At 37.4% G+C, this 21,787-nt stretch overlaps 1 protein-coding gene across 44 annotated transcripts in view; it reads left to right on the top strand.

Annotated features, from left to right (window-relative positions):
• ANK2 (ankyrin 2) overlaps window positions 1–21,787 on the top strand; it is a 654,255-nt gene that overhangs the window by 580,972 nt on the left and 51,496 nt on the right. For 14 of the 44 annotated variants that reach the window (XM_023518171.1, XM_023518180.1, XM_023518168.1 and 11 more), the window contains 4 exons: window positions 6,156–6,258; window positions 7,035–7,138; window positions 18,445–18,669; window positions 21,279–21,433. In XM_023518171.1, coding sequence (XP_023373939.1) covers window positions 6,156–6,258; window positions 7,035–7,138; window positions 18,445–18,669; window positions 21,279–21,433 — 587 coding nt within the window. Of the gene's footprint in view, window positions 1–2,320; window positions 2,333–6,155; window positions 6,259–7,034; window positions 7,139–12,069; window positions 12,106–18,444; window positions 18,670–20,192; window positions 20,292–21,278; window positions 21,434–21,787 lie in introns of all 44 variants that reach the window. The other 30 variants (XM_023518175.1, XM_023518159.1, XM_023518167.1 and 27 more) reach the window with 9 other exon arrangements.

A 21,787-nucleotide genomic window follows, 5' to 3' on the forward strand; every position in this document is an offset into this window, starting at 1 on the left:
AGTATTCTGTGAGGCAAAATTAAAAAGAAACAAGTTCAGAGGAAAACTGTGCCTGAAACTGACTTTTTTATGAAAAAGGAATCAGAATAGAATCCCCAAAGAGCCTGGATGTAAGAAACGATCCAAGCAACATCTGAGGGAGCTGAGCTGTTACAGTCAGGTCTGGGGAGGTTTATATAATATTCTGAAATGTATGATTAATGTTATTTTTTGGTTATTCTTACCTAATACAATTGGTGCTTGTTACTTTTTGAGGAGAGCTAAGTAAGAACATTCTCTAGTGCTCTTCAAAAATGTGATTGCTTGTTTAGGTCAAGCTTGTGGCTGTCCCTGTAGTGTAATGTCTTTTGCTAATGAACAGTCTCGGATGTATGATTTTAAAGTTAGCTGTATTGGAAATTATTTTATGAATATCTAGCATACTTGGGGTCTATTAAATAAATACTCTAGGGCCGGACACAGTGGCTTGCACCTACTAACACTCTGGGTGACCAAGGGTGGGTGGATTGCTTGAGCTCATGAGTTCAAGATCAGCCAGAGCAAAAGTGAGACCCTGCCTCTACTAGAAATAGAAAAATTGAGGCAAGAGCATCTCTTGAGCTCAAGTTGGAGTTTGCTGTGAGCTATGACACTACGGCATTCTACATAGGGTGACAGTTTGAGCCTCTGTAAGAAAAAGGAAGGAAGGAAGGAAGGAAGGAAGGAAGGAAGGAAGGAAGGAAGGAAGGGTGGGAGGGAGGGAAGAGTTTAATGAATAATAAATTCTAAGTGGATAATTAGCAAACACAGCTTTAAAAAAAAAACAATTCACTGAAGATATAGTAAGTGCCTTTCTGTGCCAACCTTTGTAGTAAGTGCTGAAGATACAATCTAAGATATGCTTATAACTTCATGGGCTAACAGGGTGGGAGAGAGACTAGTGACTAATGCTCACAGAGCGTCAGTGGAGCTCTGAGGCCCCAGCTTCCTGCAGGAGATGAAGCCAAACAAACCACATGAAGAGTAATGAGGACAAGAAAAGATGGAGAGGGCATTTATGACCCTAAAAAGGTCATGAGCAGTGGCTCCCAGCATGTGTGAAGAACAGAATGGTTCTGGAGTGCAAATGTGGAGGATGGAAATGCATCCTTCCCATCCGATGAAAGTTTTCACCAGTGAGATAAAGGATGAATTTTAGAGGAGCATTGTCAAAAGGCTAAGCTGGGAGGTTGCAACTAACCCAGAGGCTGTTGCAGTAGTATTAGGCGCTCAAACACTAACCTTGGTGGCAATCATGGAGAGAATGTCAGAAATGAAAAATTTGAGACCCATCCAGGAGATAAAACTAGTAAGATTGGTGATGGATTTCAAGGGGTGAGAGAAGAGGAGGGAGAATAAGTTGACTCCTTGGCTTCAATGATGTACATAGATAGAGAGGGGTCCTCGAGCTCCAGATACAGAAGGAGGAGCCTCTGGAAGTGGGAGTAGGATGGACTGGACACAGGGTCAGTGTTACTGATATTTAGTTTTGATATGTTGATAGATTTAGATCCTATAATTTGAGATTCTTAAAAGACCTCAAATTTCGATTAAATATAATATTTATGGTTTTGCACCAATTCATAATAATTTATGATTAGTCACATTACTGCCAGCTAAAGTGCCTTTATTTTTGGCATGGTCGCTTTTATTCAGAATAAGTGCTTAGGCTCGACGCCTGTGGCTCAAGTGGATAAGGCGCCAACCACATACACCTGAGCTGGTGGGTTCAAATCCAGCCCAGGTCTGCCAAACAACAGTGATGGCTGCAACCAAAAAATAGCTGGGTGTTGTGGTGGGTGCCTGTAGTCCCAGCTACTTGGAGGCAGAGGCAGGAGAATCGCCTGAGCCCAGGAGTTGGAGGTAGCTGTGAGCTGTGATGTCACAGCGCCCTACCCAGGGTGACAGCTTGAGGCTCTGTCTCAAAAAAAAAAAGAGAATAAGTGCTTGATTTGGGCCCTTTGCCTTCTTTCAAAGTACTTAGGTTGAGAAAGAATTTGGGAGAATATTTTCTATGAAACAACATGGATGGTTTGATGCTTCTACTTAAATGAAATGCTTATCAGCATGTAAGGATGGGGATGTGAAACAAACCAGACCCAATCTGCTCTCCGCGTTGTCACTAGCATTTTAGAGCACGAGATGTAGTCACAGTCCTGGAATTGGAATGATAGCAGCATCTCATTTCCATGGTTTTCTTGTTTTATGTTTTTAAATTTTGCTTAGGCAATTTAGTATGTTACATTTTTCCAGTGACTCCTTGTCCTTATCATTATTTCTTTATTTGAATTGCTTTCAATAGCACCATGCCCAGGTAGGTATTAACATAGCATAAAAACATGGCCTTCCTGGATACATCCACATTTCTCTGCTTACTGCTTAATGTGTATGTGTTTGCTGGAGTGCTTATCTTCTAGAATTATGGATTTATTCTCAAATCAGGGTTTTCTGTCATTAAATTGGATAACTATTTTAGCTAGAAAGGGTTTTATATTATTTTATATTATTAGAAAGAAAGTCTGCTTTATGACCCAGCAAGTACATTGTTTTAACTTTCACAGCTCCACCTTGTGGTTGATAATATATTAACATAGCTTCCCTCCAACGACCCTAATAAGCCTATGTGTAGCTGGAGAAGACAGGAAAAAGATTCTGATGCCTAAAATAAACATAGACGTGAAAGAATAGAAAAACATACAATTTAATGAACATTAAATAAAAACACAACCAAGTTCATATTAATCAGGCTTTGTGCCCTTTTTATTATTGCTCATAAATTAAAAATGTTGTTCTCATTTAATATAAAATATTAGATAACAACGAACCACAGAAACTTCTTCATATTTTGAAGAAAACACATTGAAATATTTTGGATATTTATTTGTTCAATAGGGTTTGCCGCACCATTGACTGAATGTCTAATACATATTATATTTTACCAGGACAATAGTTATTATATTTTTCAATGAAGTTATACTTTCATACTAACTAATATATCCATGAAGGAATTACACCATATAATTAAGTATAAATTAAGAGCCTAACAAAACTCTTGGCACATCCGCTAGCTGAACAGCAAGTAAAACTTTACACTTTTATGGATACATGTTGTTTAAAATGTATTAACTGAACAGTAGGACCTCTGACTTCATGAAAAATTAGAGGTTCAATTGCATAATATTTAAACTTGTTTGTCATGTCTTAAATCAGGTGGAAACTTTCGGTTTCAGAGACCTAAATTGTTCCAGACCTTTTTTGTGCTGGTTGTTATTCTTTTAGAGAGAATAATTGTTCTGCTGTTGGGATACAGGGTGGCCATAACATTCATGGGCAAGTTAAAATAACGTGCAATTTAAAAATTTAAAATTGCACCTGAACTTTATGGCCACCCTGTACTCTAACTATTTTTATTTCTTTTAAGTAGGTTCTATGACATTATGGGGAAAGGGGCAATTAGAAACTATACACATTCATTAAACAACAAATAAGCATTTCAGAAAGCAGTAAACATTATGCTAGAATAAAATCCAAAGAGAGATAGAGGAACTTAGGCACATTCATTCTCCCTTCCCTCTCTGCCCAGCTTTTCTCACTCCCCGTCTGTGTGTCCCCCTGACTTTCTCTTTCTACCCTAGTCACCTTATTATCACTGTAGGCCATTTTGCCTCTTTCTTTCCTTTCTTCTTCCTCTGTATTTCTTTCCTATTTGGGTTTTAGAAAAGACAGACTCTAACACTGAACTCTCTCTACCCCTCACAGTCCAAAATCAATTGAGATAGACCCAGGTATCCGTTAGATGGATGCCAAAATTCCATCAGAATGTGGCTTTACATTCACAACCAAACGGGTTCTTTAATGCTGCATTACGGAAACAGACTGACTTCTCCACATAGTCACTGTCATTCCTTGAGTGTAGCAATTCACACCTGATGCCTTCTTTTAAAGTTTAGACATTGACAATGCTGGCAGCCACATCCCTAGTCCTCTACCACAGGGCTTCTTGCTCCTTTTGTATTGTTGATTCAGATAAATCTAGCACTTTAAAGGTGTAAAGTCAGAAGTAATCTAGAGCTGTGGATAGAGATTAAGCAATTAACAAATCTAATCCAATAGAAACCACTTGAAGGGAGGGTTTCTCCCTCCCTCTCTAGAAACCCAGAGAGGGGAAGGAGACGGTTGAGCCCATAAACAAGCCATATCATTTTAAGAGATTGGCCCATCTACCATTTTCCCATTGGCCCCATTCAAACCAAAATAAAGGAGAATGCGATTTGACAACTGCTGCCTGGTACACAACAGATCCAAGTGGATCTTATCTGTTTTTCTTTGGGGTTTAAAGCAGGAAAATAATTATTCCTTCCACTAATTTAGACAAGCTTTTGCTGACTCTAAAGACCATTTTCTCAATAATTTAATACCTGTCCAAGCCTCAATTTCAAGGTCAGGTCAAAATTCATCACAGCAGCCTGCAGCCAGGTTATGTAGGACAACATCAAAAGCCAACTGCTGCTTGACTGTAAAAGCAGCCCTGATGGCAGCCACCTCCAGCTGCTGGGGCTAAATCCCCTGCTGATGAATTTACTAAGGTGTCCAGCTTGTTCCTACCCCAATTCCCTCAGGAGCCTCAGTTGTATGCAGGAGTCTATATAACATCAAATAGCTAGTTTTCAAGTTTTATTTATATTTCATTTTTATCGTGAAGTTTTAGATAGATGCAAACACATAGGATTAGACAATTAACTCCTTTGATTCATGTCACTTACCCTCTAGGACTTGAGAGCTTTTTTTGTTTGTTTAGTTCTTCTTTTTTTTTTTTGTCATAAATCTACCTGCACTAAACTATCCACAGAGCAGTGTTTTCCTCAAAGACAACTGACACCTCATTAAGATAATAGTATGTGACTTAAAAATTAAATGTATTTTCAAAATGAAAATAGTTTCTCCTAACAAGTAGGCTAACTTTATAGTCGGTCCATAATTCTATGGTGCTACACTGGCCAAATACTACCTAAAAGTAAATGAAAGTTTGCTTCTGTAAGTATTGTGAAAGGTTGCATATATTTTTTCCCTCTTATGGACTTTGAGCTAGCATTTTGAATCCAGATCTTTAATTCTTAGACTAATATGTATAAAATTAACCTCATTTGAGATATCAGTCAACTTTGCATTTGATTTTGCAGATTGATTAAGAAGGAACAAAATTGGATTTATGCAAATGTCAAGTTTTGCCTGTCACATTTGAGCCTATAATTCAGAACTTCGAAATTCAGATTTATCATAAATGTAAAGCACTGATTATCAAGGCCTCAATCCCATTTTGAAGCCAAACCTTATTTTTGGTCAGTGTCCACTGGCAGTTTGTCTTTGTGCCGGCAGATGTGTCTGTGTTCTGGGCTGCTGCTTAGAAACGGGTTCTTGTGCTCTTGCATCTCATCACCACGGCAACCACCACTCCTCGGTGCTTCACTCAGCGCACACAGTTCATGCAAAGGGGACAGTGCGCTCGTTTAAAAATAATAGCATTGCTGGAGTTACCAGAGACAAACAAGAGGAACTGTACTTCCGCAGGAAGCATGCATCTGGTCACTGTCCATTTCACGCTGTACCTTCCAGGGGAATGCACCAACTTTTAGTCCTCACGGGTTAGAGAGCAAGAGACAGAGCCATGGGGAGAGAATCGAAAATAATGGATGAAAATGAACCTGAGCTTTCATTTTGCTTTTCTCTTTGAGGGTTGTCTACATTCCTCTTTGTTGCAGGGAGATTAACATTTAACACAAATTTAAGCAATCTCTCTTAGAATTATTTCCTATGTGAATTTCTTGCACTGGCAGTAAGTAAACTAGTTGCTGGTTTCAAACACTTCTGGGAGGAAAATGAATCAGATAAGGAGTATCAAATTTTAACTTCTGGATTCCCTTGTGTCCTTGCTATTGAGCAGTAGGAACCTGTGAGAGGATGTGTTAGTTTAGCTGTTGGACAGAGCGGTAGGGCAACGCAGAGACCTGTGTCCCCTGGAAGTTGCACTGTTAGCTAATAGCACGCTTTTTTCACTCTCCTGCTCGGCTCATCATTTTATCCTCCCAAACCTACCACTGCTGTTGGTATATGACCATGGCCTCCTGCCAACCTACCAGCCTTCGATCCTTCAGTTCCGACAGGTCTCATACACTGAGCCATGCCTCCTACCTGAGGGACAGTGCCATGATTGACGACTCTGTTGTGATCCCCAGTCACCAGGTAAGTGACTTTTTGGCCTTCATCTCTGTGCTATCTGGAGAGCGTTATAATTACTCAATGCCAGTAATATCCTAAGAAAGATTGTATTCTAAAAGAAAAACCATTTTTGATTTAGTTGACAAACTAGGATAAGAGAGTTTTCCTAAAACATGAAGAATATTCTGTTCATTTTTTTAAATAACAGCTTTTCTGGAAAAAAAAATAGAATGCTTGTTTCTTCAATTAGACCAAGTTCTTCTGTGGAGAGTGTATGAGGCTGTCCAGAAAGTATCCAGCCATGTATGTCTCTATTTTTCATGTGACTGGATGCTTTCTGGACAGCCCTCATAAGTATAAACAAGTTTTTTTTTTTTTTTTTTTAAATAAAACCTCTATGAAAGGAAGAAGTGAGATAGGGTAACATTTAAGGTATGAGATGAGATTTAATATATCTGTAATATTTAAAATTGTTAGCTAGAAGGAGAGGCTTAAAGTTTATTCTGGAATATTTTAGTTTTAGTTATGATTTCATCAGTTTGGGGGATTTGGTCTAAGGAAAAAGATAAATACCTGTTCTCTTCAAAAACAATCATGCTGATGTAATCTTCTATCAGTGATATAATTTAAAAGGGAATGCACTTTAAAACATTCATTTTATGTGCTTTCGTCCTATATTTTTGAATGAAAATTTTTTCAGGTGATACCATTTCCCCGTGATGCTACATTTTAGACTTCATTATACTTTGCTTTCATAGAAGCGAAGTATTTTTATGAAATCCAGTGTTCTTTGTATTTAGGTGTCAACTCTAGCCAAGGAGGCAGAAAGGAATTCTTATCGTCTCAGCTGGGGCACTGAAAACTTAGACAACGTGGCTCTTTCTTCCAGTCCTATTCATTCAGGGTGAGTAAATCAATATTATGTATCCAGATCAAGAGGAAAAAGAGATGGGAGGGAAAATAACAGCTTTGTCCTGGAGCTTTAGCTGATGGCCAGCTTACAGAGGAGGTGATCTTTTTTAAACTTGCAAATAACATTGCTTTATCCAACATGGACTCTACACAAACAGACCAGCAAAAAAGTGGTGATTTCAGCATTAAAAAAACTGACTATTGTTTTAAAATCACTAGTAGAAGTGCGTCACACAGCTTGCTATCTAACCGGAAGATACTGGTGGCCTCCCTACCGTTCACCTGCTGTCTTTAAGGCACCTTGAAAAAAGTGGCTGAATTATTTGATTTCTAGAAAGTTTCCACATCCTGAGTTTCTATTTATATTTTTGAAAAAAAATTGCCTTTCTCACATGTTAATGTACTTAAAATAATGTTAACAGGGGTTTGAATCACACAAATATGCAGAGGAGTTTATGTGCTATTTGAAGTAGGGATACAAATTAAAAGGGATATTTGAATGCATCCAATCGGGTTGAAGTTGTCTTCTGACAGTCATCCAGAGAGTCTGTGCACCACTGCTTAAGCAATGCTGCCTATTTTCATGAACTCATTAAGTAGTAAGACTTTGAGTCATACTTTCAAACATACGGTGTTCTTAAGGCATTCAATTGTGTGGAATAAAAATTCTTTAAGGAGTTTTAAATTTTAACACTCTTCCAACCAGTTTTTTTCTTACATCTTAGCAGTTTCAAATGATGTGGCAATATCATACATATATATAAAATTTTCATTTTTCAAATTTAATTACTTTTCAAAAGCTGTACTCATATTTTATCTAATGAAAGGTAATACTTTGGTTTTAATTATTAACCTAAATGCCTTATATATGCCCCCATGACTATTTGGAGAGGTAGACCCTTTCTTGTTTTTATTAATCAAAAATATTCTCCATTCAGGAAATCATTCCCAAATATTTTCAACATTTTGGACTTTTCAATCTAATCTTCTACTTGCTAAAGTAGTATTTTTCAACCTGTCTTATCTCATGGTACACTTGAACCTATAGTTGTACTTCTGCAATTGATTAAAAGAAAAAGAGTAAGGAAAGAATATACTTACTGTGCTTTGAACTTCTTTGGAAAATAATTTAATTAATGATCTTTAAAAATTTTCATGGCACACCTAAGATCCTCTCAGGGCACACCAGTGTGCTATGGCACGCCAGTTGAAAATCACTGAACTAAAAGTTCATAGAAGAAAAAATCAATTATATAGCTGTTAAAAATAATCATAATACTGTTTTCCTTCTGAAATAAGTGAAAGCTAGTTCCTGATGCAAGAATTGTTCAGAGAAATGACAAAAAACATATCTCCTTCAAATTTGCTCACATATTTTTAAATGAAGAAAAAAATTAAAATTTCACACCCATAAATCATTCAAAAAACATAACAATGCATTCTGCTATTAAATTTCTCAGCAATGATAAGAAGACAATGAAGCCTGGACATAGAGTATTGAGGGACAATAGACAAGAATTTACAAACCACAATGAAGTATTTAAAGACCATCTTCAGCCTACAAAGTGTGGGATTACCTTAAGTAAAATGTAATTGACTATTAATAACTAAGTTAAAAAAAATACAAACAAAAAAATAACTGAATTTACAAATGAGTCCCTGCCATGGGTAATGTCTCAATTTTTAAAATAAATCATTTTCATTAAAAATTAACTTCTTTAACTTCTTTAGAAGATCTCTAAAACTAAAAGGCAATAAAATACTCATTTTAAGTAGATCAATAACACCAATTGTGTCAAACTAGATCACATTTGTAAATACTTAAGGTTAATTTCTTATAATGAACAAATAGCATCCAGTGGTTAAAGATTAATTATTTGTTAAGATAAAGATCTTTAAAATCATGCCGTCAATAAACCAGTTTTTCTATGATTTTCAAATATTTAATATTGACTCTAAATAATTCTCAACTTTAGCTGTTCACTAGAATCACTAGGAGCTATAAAAAAGACTGGTGCCCAGGCTTCCATCCAGACCAATTATATCAGAATCTCTTGTTTGGGGTGTCTGTCATTGGTAATTCCTATAATAAGAGCCAATAGTTCAGATGTTGTATGTAAACTGGGAATATTTGCTTAGTAAAGCTTTGGTTATTAGGAAGACCTAGTTAATTAATGTGTATCTACTTCTATCAAATGTTCTTTATCTCTTTATCTCTTCCATTCACATATGTATTCATTCTTCACCCATTTGTCTAATTCTGCAAAGTACCAGACGTTATGCCAGATGTTGAGGAAAATAGATAAGATCTAGTCCCTACCTTGAAGAAATGCACTTATATGTTATTGTTTGAAGTTGTAAGTCACCTACCTAACCTATGAAAGAGGAGCATGTTTTATTGGAATTGGACCTATCTGGATTCAGCTCCTGGCACTGACACTCCATATGTGACCTTAGGTACAAGTTATGTAAAAATCTCTGAGTTTTAGTTCATTTATCTGTAGGATCAGAGTTAAGTTACATTATTGATGCCATAGGGAAGATTTAAGCATTAAATAGTTAGCACTTTCTCTAGAAAGAATAAGTTCTCCATAGATTATAGCCATTGGAATATACAATTTGTCAATACACATGTACCAAACCTTTCGCAAATTGCAATCAGTTAAGCAAAATGTGTCCTGAATTCTCTAAGTGACAACACCGATGGAGTTCAATAGGTAATGGTAATGTTTGACATTTTGTCAGTTTTATCAGGTATATTATCATCTATTAATGTCTCTAGGATTTGAACAAACACAACACAACAGATGCCTCTAAAATCATGATAATTATAATTATCATTGAAAACTCCATGATTCTGAGTTCATGGCATTTGAATGCTACCATGATTTTAGTGGAGAAGAGTAACATTCATCATGCCATGTCATACACAATGATTTCTTGTAATTTTATTCACTCTATATCAGGTTGCTGAATAGTAGCTTTTACACATATTTTCTTAGGAACTCAATTTTCTTTTCATTAATTGTGTGGATACTTAAACCACTTAAACTTTGCCCCAAATATAAGAAAAAAATGATATTTTGATAGAAGGGATAACAAAGGTAGCTATTTATGTGCATACCCCTATTTTGGATGTATAGCGTTCTATTAAATTTAATAAGGGGATTTTAGATAATAGAAAATACAGCTTCCACAAATATGCAGTTTTGGTGATTTTATTTTACCTCTAGTCCATCTATCCAATGACTAATGTCCATGAGTGGTGGAGAATATGTATGAGTGATTTTTAAAAATCTATTCTGCCCCATAGATACAACCAATATCTGGCAAAAGAAAGGCTAACAATAATATTTTCTGTTGTTGTTTAAAGAGTTGTCTCCTAATTCACAATGATTCTGATGAAAGGTTATTTCACCCACCATGATCATGCCAACACAAACAGGAGCAAGAATTTGAATTTTGCAATTCTTCTTCATTTCATAAATGCAAATGCATAATGAATGAAAAGATGTTAAGCACAATTCTTAGGAAAATCTAGCTTTTTAACTCATCTTTAAGGTCATTAGTTTTGTAGTGTTTTAATAACAGCAGGTGCTAATAATTCAATGTCAATTCATGATGTTGCACTACAAGATACTATCAAATGGCCATACACAGAAAAATTAACAAACTCGTATTATATATTATATAACACTTTTGGTATTTATGTATTAACATGTAGAGAAATATTTCGTAAGACTTTGTAAATTAGGTTACCTTGAGTTACAACTTCCCTATGAATGTATATATGGTGACCTTTGAGATACTCTGCACATTAATTAGAAGTCCAAAGAACTTCTCTCTCACAAAAACAGGTTGAAGATGATTTTGTTGTCAACCTAAAATTGCCCTAAAAATAAAGTCAATTAAAAATACGTTGAAGATATTAATTAACTCCAATAATATTGCATATTTGAAATGCAAAGAAGTCAAGTTTCTTTGTGACTTGACAAAGAAATGTTTAAGTACCTATGGAAGTTAATTTAGTTGCTGATGTAGTCCATAACACTCTAGGGTTTGGGGTTTTTTTTTTTAGATATATGAAGGTAGATGAAGAAAATTTTATAATAAGTAACGAAACGACTGTTTTGTAAAATTAGATTTTTGGTCCATGAGACACATGTGCTTCTGTATTTTATCCAATATTGGAACACAAAAGAACTATGAGAAAACTTATGGATGGTTTTAAGGAAGAGCAGACTTGTGCCTAGCAAAGCAGCGGCGAACAGAAGTGTAAAGAGGGATTAGACACTATGACCCGTGGGGAGGATAGCCGTCCCCAAAGATAGGGACAAAGTCTTGACCAAATCACCAAGACGTTGCCTCCAGTTTTGTGTGCCCTTCTAGTAGGTAATTCACGTTACCTACTCTGCCTTGCAGTTTATGCTACCATTTGTCCTCGTAGCTGTATTTTTAATTGTGCCTTTCTGTTTGCCTTTCTTCTGTGGTAGCCCTAAAGGGTGTTGTTATTCTTTTTAAAGCATTACAAGTGTGAATGAAAAGCTTTTGTGTCAAAACTATGTCCATCAACCAAAGACTCGATGTTCTCCATAACGATTCCCCTGGATGTTTTGTAGCTTCTGGACACTGAGACTTTGTTAAGTGCCCTCCCAAGCCACCGATGAATGAGGCTACAAAGCCATTTCCAGTGATGTAATGCCATCCCAGTTCCTTGAACTGGAAGTTACCACGAAACCCCTGTACCTTGCTCTTCTTTCAGAATTTGAGAAGAGCTCGATCTCATTTGGATTTTCATTTTTTCAAGGAATACTGTATTGATGTATGAATAATATATTTCATTTGAAAGTCTCTTCTGATTTCCTTTGTGATATTTCACTTTATCCATTCCTTCTCTGTGCTAAAGTATCTATTCTGTTGCAGCCGCACCTCTCCATGTCTTGATCGTGACAACAGCAGGTGAACTTCTGCATAATTCCTTCTGTGAACATGCTGCCTATTCCTCTTCCCCCCTCACCAATGCCTTCTGCATATACCCCCCTCAGGATGCTTTAGTGTGAAGATACCTAGCCAAGGAGACATGCCGAACTCCCCTTTCTCTGTGATAAAGAGAAAGCGGGTATTTTTCTTTTCAGTGGAAATTAGGTGGAGCTGAGACAAAATCAATGTGGCGGCCTCTACGTCTCAGCTTCTTTTGGAGAAAAAGGGCTACATAGACCTAAAAAAAACTTCCCTACAATCATACCAATTGGTTTAGCTATTTTAAAGTTGTATGAAAGGTTATGATTTTAAATGACACATACAAGGGTTTTTGTCTTTTGTTTTTTAAGTTTTTTTTAAGTAACATATTCCAGGTGAGCCAAAGGCTGAAAGTTTATTAATAGTGCACTTGCTTGCTAATTCTTCTTTAAATGCAACCTTTTGCTATTTTGGAAATTGTACTATAGAATGACTTAGTGTTCTAAAAATATTTATTATTCTGTTATTTATTGAGATAAAGTTATTTTTAGATGTTCCCATGAGACCGCTAATTATAGTATTTTTATTACACAGTCATCTATTATGATACTACAGGTTGTTAGTCTACAGAAAAAGACAGTTCTATATTTCCGTTTTTGGAAACTTTTATATCCATCCTTGTACTTTTTCTCAAACCCACACATTATCTTTTTATACATGAACACAGTGGTTGATAAATAAATGGTGATTTTTAACAAATTTGAACCATTTTTTTCCAAGCCATTTTCCATCAGCTTTTTAGTTTATGGAATTTGGAGGATTAGGAAGAGATGGAGGGAATTATAGAGAAGAAAGAACATAGGAGGTGATTTTCTCACAGTACCTCAAGGACTAGATTTAATTTGAGGCCCTCTCGGCTATGTACATGCTGATCACTGAAGCGCCCTGATGAAGTTTTTTCCCTGTTCTTTCACCTGGTGACTAACTAACTCTGAATGCTGCAATCTCCTCCTCCCCTCCCCCACCCCACCCCATGGGCCTGAATGAATTAAAAGAAAAAACTAAGGATTAGTAACTTTGGGGGTGGAGGATATAATCCTCAAATGACTGAATCATTGTTTTCTGCTCCCTCTTCTGAAGCATGTATCTGTTCAGCTAATCAAGTCGCGTATTTGTAGGCAAATTATTGCCTAATAACAGATGATTGCTTTTGCTTTAATTCCTTTTAAATTGTGATAACATCGTATCTCACAATTTAGAAAACTTCAACATGAGTTTCTACTTTGCATGATCGCAGAATTTCATTTGGAGTAAGATAAGCAATTAAAGCCAAGTGTGTTATGTGATTATTTTTTTGTCTGTAGTCTTAAGTCAATGTTTAGGGCAGCCTGTGTACACATTTTCTGCAAAGCAGCTGTTTTAACCACAGAGCAAATATAATATGCACAGTAGAATCTCTGTAAGCTGACTACCCAAGGGACTGTAACAAACTGGTTAACATATGGAGATGGGCAACAAAAGGAACTAGGCCTACTGTATTGATACATGCAGTGCCTGTCTGGTCTCGGAAAATTAGGTCAGCTTAAGGAGGTGGTCAATGCAGGGAAGCGCTCACCTAGGGAGGTCCGACTGTATTTTTTGAAGTAACAGCAATTTATTTTCCAATTAGGAATTGTTTTCAGAACATCTGAAATGGAACATTGAAGTAGGTTTCCCAACCTAGTTACCAGTACCTGGTACACAGAATTTTAATACGGAGAGGCTACTTAAATTTTAATCCAAGTCTCTTTCATTATAGATAAGGAAACTGAAACATAAAGATGTTAAGTGACTTTCCTGAGGTTATAACATTAATTCAAGAGAGATATATCTAGACCCAGGAAAGAGCATGGTACTCACTACAGAATCCTGTGTTCTGTGATAACACTATTTTTATATCTTATTTAAGTAGTAAATTTCATAAGCTAACAAAAATCCATCATCACATTCAACTTCTTAGCTCAGTTTCAGGTTTGTCCTAGGTAATCAACAAATGTTAGTTTCTCCATTTATCTTTCGGGTAGTGTATTGTAGTATATTATTATTCTTAAGATATTAATAATATGTAGAATCCTGTAGATTTAGAGAAAAGAAAATGATGAGAATAGGCATTGACTGAATTCCCTGTGCTTTCCCCACACATGACTTAATTCTCACTTAAGAGGCAGTAGGATTATCTTGCTGTGACAGGTGAGGCTTCCACACTGTACAGATGGCAAAGTTGAGCTTCAATCTATATACTGTCTCTTCTGTACATGTTTAATCCTATGTCTTTGCTTTAATTCTTTTCATCTCCAAATGTTTATGTGCATTATATTAGCCCAAATTTAATCTCTTGTGAACATGAGAAAAATCATATTTATTCAATCAACTCTGACTTATGAATTGATGCATCACACGAGTCATGACTTCCCACTTTTTCCAATGGTACATAAAGGTAAAGGGTCTGCCACAATTTGTTTCTTTGCAATTGTTTTATATATTGCAGGAAAACTATCCTTAACTGTCCTCTAATTCGATTACCTGTATGAATAGGGGCACTTTGGGATCTTCTGATATTTTAAATGAAAATGCTCAAATGCTAACTCAGTTTATACTATAAACTATTGGGGTTGACTTATCCATAGACTGTTCCTGAGTGCCTGGATGCAAACTTGAGTCATTATTTTTTCTATTTCCTTTGATCATTTCTTTTATGATGCAGTTTTATATAATTTGAGTCCGATTAGCTTAGAATTTTTCTGCTAGATTTATAAACACTTTTATTCATTTTTTGACTACTGATATTGAGCTCTTTTATGTCTTCCTTTCTTTTTATTTATGTCCTGACACATCTTTGTTTAACTTTCTTTTCTCTTTTCTCTCAACACTTTCTCTTTCTAAAAAAATTCCATCACCAGAACTTGTTGGCATTTTTAGTTGTTATCCTTTCCTTACTTCTTTTAGTTACTTGATAAAAACATAAAAGTTTGTCTTCTTTGGAAATTCAGTTTTTTGGTGGTGCCCATAGCTCTGTAGGTAGATAGGGCGCCGGCCATATTCATGGAGGCTGCTGGGTTCAAACCCTGCCTAAGCCAGCTGAACAACAATGACAGCTGCAACAAAAAAGTAGCCAGGCATTATAGCGGGCACCTGAGGGAGGCAGAGGCAAGAGGATTGCTTGGGCCCAGGAGTTGGAGGTTGCTGTGAGCTGTGATACCACGGCAGTCTACCCAGGGCGACATAGTGAGACTCTGTCTCAAAAAAAAAAAAAATAAATAAATAAATAAAAGAAATTCAATTTTTTTCTCTGAATGATGCATATTCACAAGTTAATTTTTTCAATTTGCTTTTCATTTTGGTTCAACACTTAAATATCATTTTCCAGATCTATAATGACACAGAGATACTTGTAGATACATTATTTACTTGCAGCTTTAGTCTTTAAGTACTTTTGATTTCCCTGTCTTTGGTCTTTCCTCATGTAATCTTTATTCCTAATAACTTTGTTCATGTTGTTAGATTCAAATTCTTTGTTTTGTTTTTTTTGCTCTCACCCTCTCCTAATCCTCTGTCAAGGGAAATAAATGTATTAACTCTGTCATTTTGTAGCAGGCATAGGCCTGTTGAATATTTAACATTAAGGATAGTCCTTCCCAATGACTTTGCTACATCTGGGTGGAATAATTGGACTGAATTCTGACTGCTTTGATTGTCCATAGATGAAGAATTACATTGCCTTCTACTTTAGCCTCCTTTGTTTAACATAAATACAGATAACTTGCCCTTTTCATTCTTTCATTCCTTTGCTTATTCAGTAGTTATTTATTGGCTACATACAATGTGCTAAGCACCAGGGAACACCGGAAGAAATATGGGGAGCACAGTCACTGATTGTTTCACATGGCTCCTATCTGGGGACTTACGTGGTCCTTTCTCATTGACCAGGAAAGTAGGCGGTTTCCAGCCATGATGAAGCCGTCATGTGACATCTGGGGCTCAGGCTGTGGCAGCAGCTGCTGTGTCTTTACATTTTGTATCCCCACTTCCTAGCGGGGCATCTTGCACATAATAGAAAGGTAGCAAATGTTGCATGAAAAAAGGAGTTTAGAAATTGTGGACTCAGTGACCATAAAAAGAGGGATTCAAGAGGAACAGTCAGTGACACAGAATGAAGGAAAGTAATCTAATACGTAGTCATTTAAGCATTGTGATAGTCAAGAGCATAGCTGCTTCAATTCACCATTTACAGAATGAGCCACCAGACGCCAGTCTACATATTCTTCTAGATAGATGTTTGATATTATATACACCATAACCCTCACTGGAATAAGTATAGTAGAAATGTATTAGCACAAAACATGAATGTGGAAACTTCTCAGTGCTTTCAAAAGGGATAAATATTATCAAGGACTGATAACAATAATAATTTCTTACTATTTTTGAGTTCTATTTTATGTGCACCAATGGTGGTTACAACCAAAAGATGGAAACGAAATCAAAGGAAATATTAATTATCAATGAGTCTGAAAGATTGCAATGAATTTGGAAGCAGTATTAGTTGAAACTTAAGTAATTTTTTCCTACTTTTTTACACAATTTGACATAATATCATACTTAGATATGAATAATGTAATGGAAGGAAAACATATCTGTGAAAGTCAAGTAAAAAAGAAAAATTTAAAGAAATTTATACTTAATTTTCTGATTACATTTTGATAAAGACCAGAAACATCAACACTTCAGTACTGAATTGTTGATTGTACTTTCCAGGTTTCACCCCTTCAGCTTAAAGGGCTCAGTGTGAATGGGAGGTCCGGCCTGGCTCCTGCATGTGGCAAGGCCTGAGCCTCCTCTCCTGGCGGTTTCCTGCTGCATGATGTGCTTAGGCCCTCTGGGCTCCTGCGCACCCATTGTAATTACTAGCAACAGGTTTCTGCTTACCAGCATGTTTAATAAGTTCTGTGTCCTGCTGTGAAGAGGGTGCTCAGACATTTTTTTCTTCATTTGTCTAAAAATACTATAAATGTATTGTTTATATCCCATAACTTACTTTGATGAAATACTTCTCAAATGTTTTAAATGTTGTCATGGAGACAATGTCTAGGGCTGGCGAATCTAGTATGATTCTGTGCTGGCTAAGTTATAAGTAGCTTCATAATACACCTCTACTATGGTGTGAAGATCTTGAAACTGCAATGAAATTGGGGGAAGACATTAACGTAATTCATGTGAGCGTGTTTGTGTCTCTGTGTATGTGTGCACAACAGCTGGATTGCTGTGTTGTTTAATTTTTGCTCCTTGACGTTAATGACTGTTAGGACTAATGAAGTGACAGGCATTCAATTAAGCTGGATTAGGATCCCAAGAAAACAACTTCAAGGTCAAGACTAACCTTTTCCTATACTTAAACAAACCAAGTCACCTCAGAGTATAGTTCTCCTTTTCATGAACACTTAGCAGAAAAGGAGCAAATATAACAGAGATGACTTTACATTTCTAAATGACTAGCCATGATTTTCCACATTCAGTTTATTGTGATTGCGGGAAACCATGATACGTAGGTATCCTCCAAGAGGATGGGCCTAAGGGTTCCCCCTCCTGAAATTTCACTTTGAAAAAGGTAGAGGGGACACTAGCTGTTCCTTGTCCCACTCCTCTTTGCTTCAATTAGATTGGCATGGCAGAGAGATTCCTTCTTAAAAGTGAAAAGGTGTATTTTAACCAGCACATCAGTTCTGTCCCAGACATTTAGTTACTTTGCTTTCCTCCTCCTTTAGAGTGGGACCAGTTGAAAACCTGCCTCCTGGGTAAGATGATGTTGGAGCAGGGTGCAAACCCCCCTGCGATTTGGTGCTTCCTCTCTGTTCTAGTCTTACCTTATTTCATGTAATTTTCCACGTGGATTTTTTAGGACATATATACAAGGAAGCAAAGGTCTTTGTATTTGTAGCAAAAGAAGACTTGTCAATATTCTTTATACCCTTTCATTCCATTTTCTTTCAAAATCGACTGGACATATTTTTAATTTACAGCTTACATTTAATGTTGCTATTGTTAACAAAAATCAGAATTTTCCTTTAGTTACAGATTTAAATAATACAAACATGAAAACCAAAGCCAAACAGAAATAAAGGCATTGCTAGAAAGTAAAATAATTTTTAAGAAACCAATGTTATACCACCATATGCATTTAAATAATTGTTTTTAAAAAGCGGTGTTTTAAGTACAAAGCGTGACAGAGAAAAATTTACTTCACAGAGCTTGTGCATCTGCCTCTGGTCTTTCAAAACATATCTAACCTTCTATTTTGATTTTTAGTTTTCTGGTTAGTTTTATGGTGGATGCCCGAGGTGGTGCTATGCGAGGATGCAGACACAACGGGCTCCGAATCATTATCCCGCCTCGGAAATGTACTGCTCCCACACGAGTCACCTGCCGCCTGGTCAAACGTCACAGGCTGGCCACAATGCCCCCAATGGTGGAAGGAGAAGGCCTGGCCAGTCGCCTGATCGAAGTTGGACCTTCTGGTGCTCAGTTCCTTGGGTAAGGGTTTCTGATAAGCCTCCAACTTAGTCACCGATGAGCTTGTGTGCTCTGCATGAGAGCCCTAGGATGGAATGGAAAAGGTATGTCAAACCACTTCGAAGGAGGATTGGCTCCTCTGAAATTTTAACAACGCAGAAGTAGCACCTCAAGGTTTGACTCCACTGAAATGCCTCTTACTTTAAGGCATTCTTGAGTTAAACGTTCAGGTTGGTTATTTTTCTTGCTCCTTGGATGTGGTAACAGCTGCCAGACTCCCAACATGAATAACCATGTTTTAACAATGGTAGGTATTTTTGTTTTCTCATCTGAGAGCTATAAATAGTAAAGTCATAAAGAAAACAAATGCTGCTCTATTTCAAACCTAAATTTAAAGTCTCATGTTGGTATGAAACGGAATCATGATCTTCACTTTTGGAAAGTGGTGCTGCCTTTACGGGGACTTAAAAACTTAGCTTATGTGATTTGGTTTTTTCTGCGATCAAAATTGCTACCTTGAGCCTTATAATTACACTGGAAGTCTACTTAGTCACAGTTTGCATTAAGACAAAACCATCAAGACTATCTTCAGCCATGCTCGTTTTAGCAGTTTTGAGCAGAAATTAGCATTTCTTCTGTTTATTTGTACAGCTGTTATTCTATTAAGTGGCATCTCAGCGTGCCAAGACGTGACTAGCTACTGCTGAACACTAACAAAAGGATGAAGTTTTGGAGGGGACAAGTTTCAAAACACCTTGAAACAGATCAATTGTATTTAAGTCTTGTCATATCAAGTCTCAGAGTGCTTGAAAACCTAGGAGAAAAATCCTAAAACTCATGAACTCTTACTTTGCCAAGGTCATCTTGGGGACAGGATTTCTCGCTTTAGAACCCGAGGAATGTTCTAAAGCTTTGTAATTTGGAGCGAACGATCAGCAGGTTGCTCCAAATTATATCCACACCTGAAAAGGGGTGTGTTTCTAATTTCCCAATTATGCAAACCACCTCTCATGTCCTCCCATTGGGTAGCCCAGAGCTTTAGAAGGAGCCTGTGAAGTTCTGGGTTGCATCAGACAATGCCATTGTGTTTGGAATAATTCCCTGATGGATTCTTTTATATTCTGTATCAGGCCCTTTTTCCCTGATTCTTAGGTAGTTTCAGACTTTCTAATAATCTTCACATCTGTTGGGGAATATCCATGAAAACATCTGATCTCTGTGCAGAGCGGAGTTTTTACTATATTCCCAACAGCTTGTGTTTCCTGTGGAGCGTTTCCCCCCCCCTTTTTTGGCTAGTGCCCTGGCGGTGAACCTAAAGAGGGACAGATCTGACAGCTAGTGCTCTCCCTGCACAGACGCGCCTCCATTGTACACTCTGGGTCTCGGTTGCTCGCTCTTTGTGACCAATGGAGGGGGCAGAACCAAACGCAGTGTGAAACCAGAGTTCACCCTGTGGCTCAGCTGGTGACGCTGGGGTTCTGTGGAAAACACTACCTGAAGCTTACTTATGTTCTTTCTTTCACTGCTGCTTTGGATGTACTCAGTAAACTTCACCTGCCTACGGCTCCTCCCCCACTTAATGAGGGAGAAAGTTTGGTCAGCCGCATCCTTCAGCTGGGGCCTCCTGGAACCAAATTCCTTGGGTAGGAGTGACTTAAAACAAATTGATGGCTGCTGGGCCCCCATTCTTCTCCTTCTTCTGCAATATGATTTCTCTTTTTGTCATTGTGCCCATGACATGTCCCTCTCTATGATTTAAATTCTGTATAACCTATCTTTAGTGGACCATTTCTGACCCTTGTGGTATGTGACTTTTATTTTTGAGTGATGTTTTTATATCTTTTCCCTTAAAGTGCTGTGACTTTCATTTTTGTTGACGCATGAGATCTGCCTAGTTGTACGATGTGCTAGTGATGATGTTGTTATGATGAATTTGGAGTCTGTATCAAAGCAACCTGGACTCAAAAATCAAAAGTCTCCATATATTTCTAGAATGAATGTGACCTCGACATAGCAGGGCAGTGCATGTTCTGAATCCTGAGTATAATAGGCATTGGACACGACTGGGCCGTCTGCTGAGGGCCTCGATTGGGGCCGCGCTGTGTACACATGCCTATTGTTTCCTTGAATGAAGACAATTTAAGCAAAAATCATGAGTGCATGGCTCCCTAGTTCCCAGGTAGTCGACTTTTCTGACATCTCCTCATTTAGGACACATCAAATTATGCAACGTCTACGCCATTTTCTCTCTTAAATCATTTTGTCATTTGCACCTTGTAGAAAATGTTTTAGGAGATTGGCACATACCATAGATATGCATGTCCATTTCTTTTGGTTAAATGTGTTATACTTACATTGATCAAAGGAGAAGTTCCAGAATGCCACATGCACTCACAGGGAAACGTCATTTGGCTTAAGGTAGCAGCATGTACCCGAGGCTTGGTGCCCCTGAGGAGGAGTGCTACTGTGTGACCATCTGCTAGCCAACGGGCTCCAGAGGATGGCCCGCTTCCTCCCTGTCCCCAGAAAGAGAAGAATTCCAGGTCACTTTGCAACAGACAGAGTTGAGGTGCTTGTTGTGCTGTTGGTTAGCTCCTCTCCACACTAAATGTTCTGCATTGCTACATCAGGCCTGTGATCGTGGAGATCCCTCACTTTGCGGCTCTTCGAGGAAAGGAGAGGGAACTGGTGGTCCTGCGCAGTGAGAACGGGGACAGCTGGAAAGAACATTACTGCGAGTACACTGAAGACGAACTGAATGAAATTCTGAATGGCATGGATGAAGGTAGCTTTGGATTAGAGTTTTTAAAAAAAATCTGAAGTGGAGGCATGAAATGGTGCATTTCTTTTTCATGACCCAGGAGAGGAGTGTGTGGCCGTTGTGGAACTTAACTAAGCAGGTAATCTGTTCTGCTCCAGCGACAAAGAGTTGAAACACACAATACTTCCACTTAGTCTTACTTCTGTTACACTCCGAAAAATAAAATCCTTTAAAATAGCAAACATCTATCTAATAAGGAGATACAGCATGCTTCTGTCTTTAATGGGAATTCTTTTGAACCTAAAACAAGAGTAGAATCGATGTTTTCACAACAAAATGAACTAATATTGGATAATAAATCCTTGATTTTTAAAAATG

This window comes from Otolemur garnettii, unplaced genomic scaffold, assembly GCF_000181295.1.
Source record: "Otolemur garnettii isolate 467f Iridium unplaced genomic scaffold, OtoGar3 scaffold00129, whole genome shotgun sequence".
NCBI classification, from domain to species: Eukaryota; Metazoa; Chordata; class Mammalia; order Primates; family Galagidae; genus Otolemur; species Otolemur garnettii.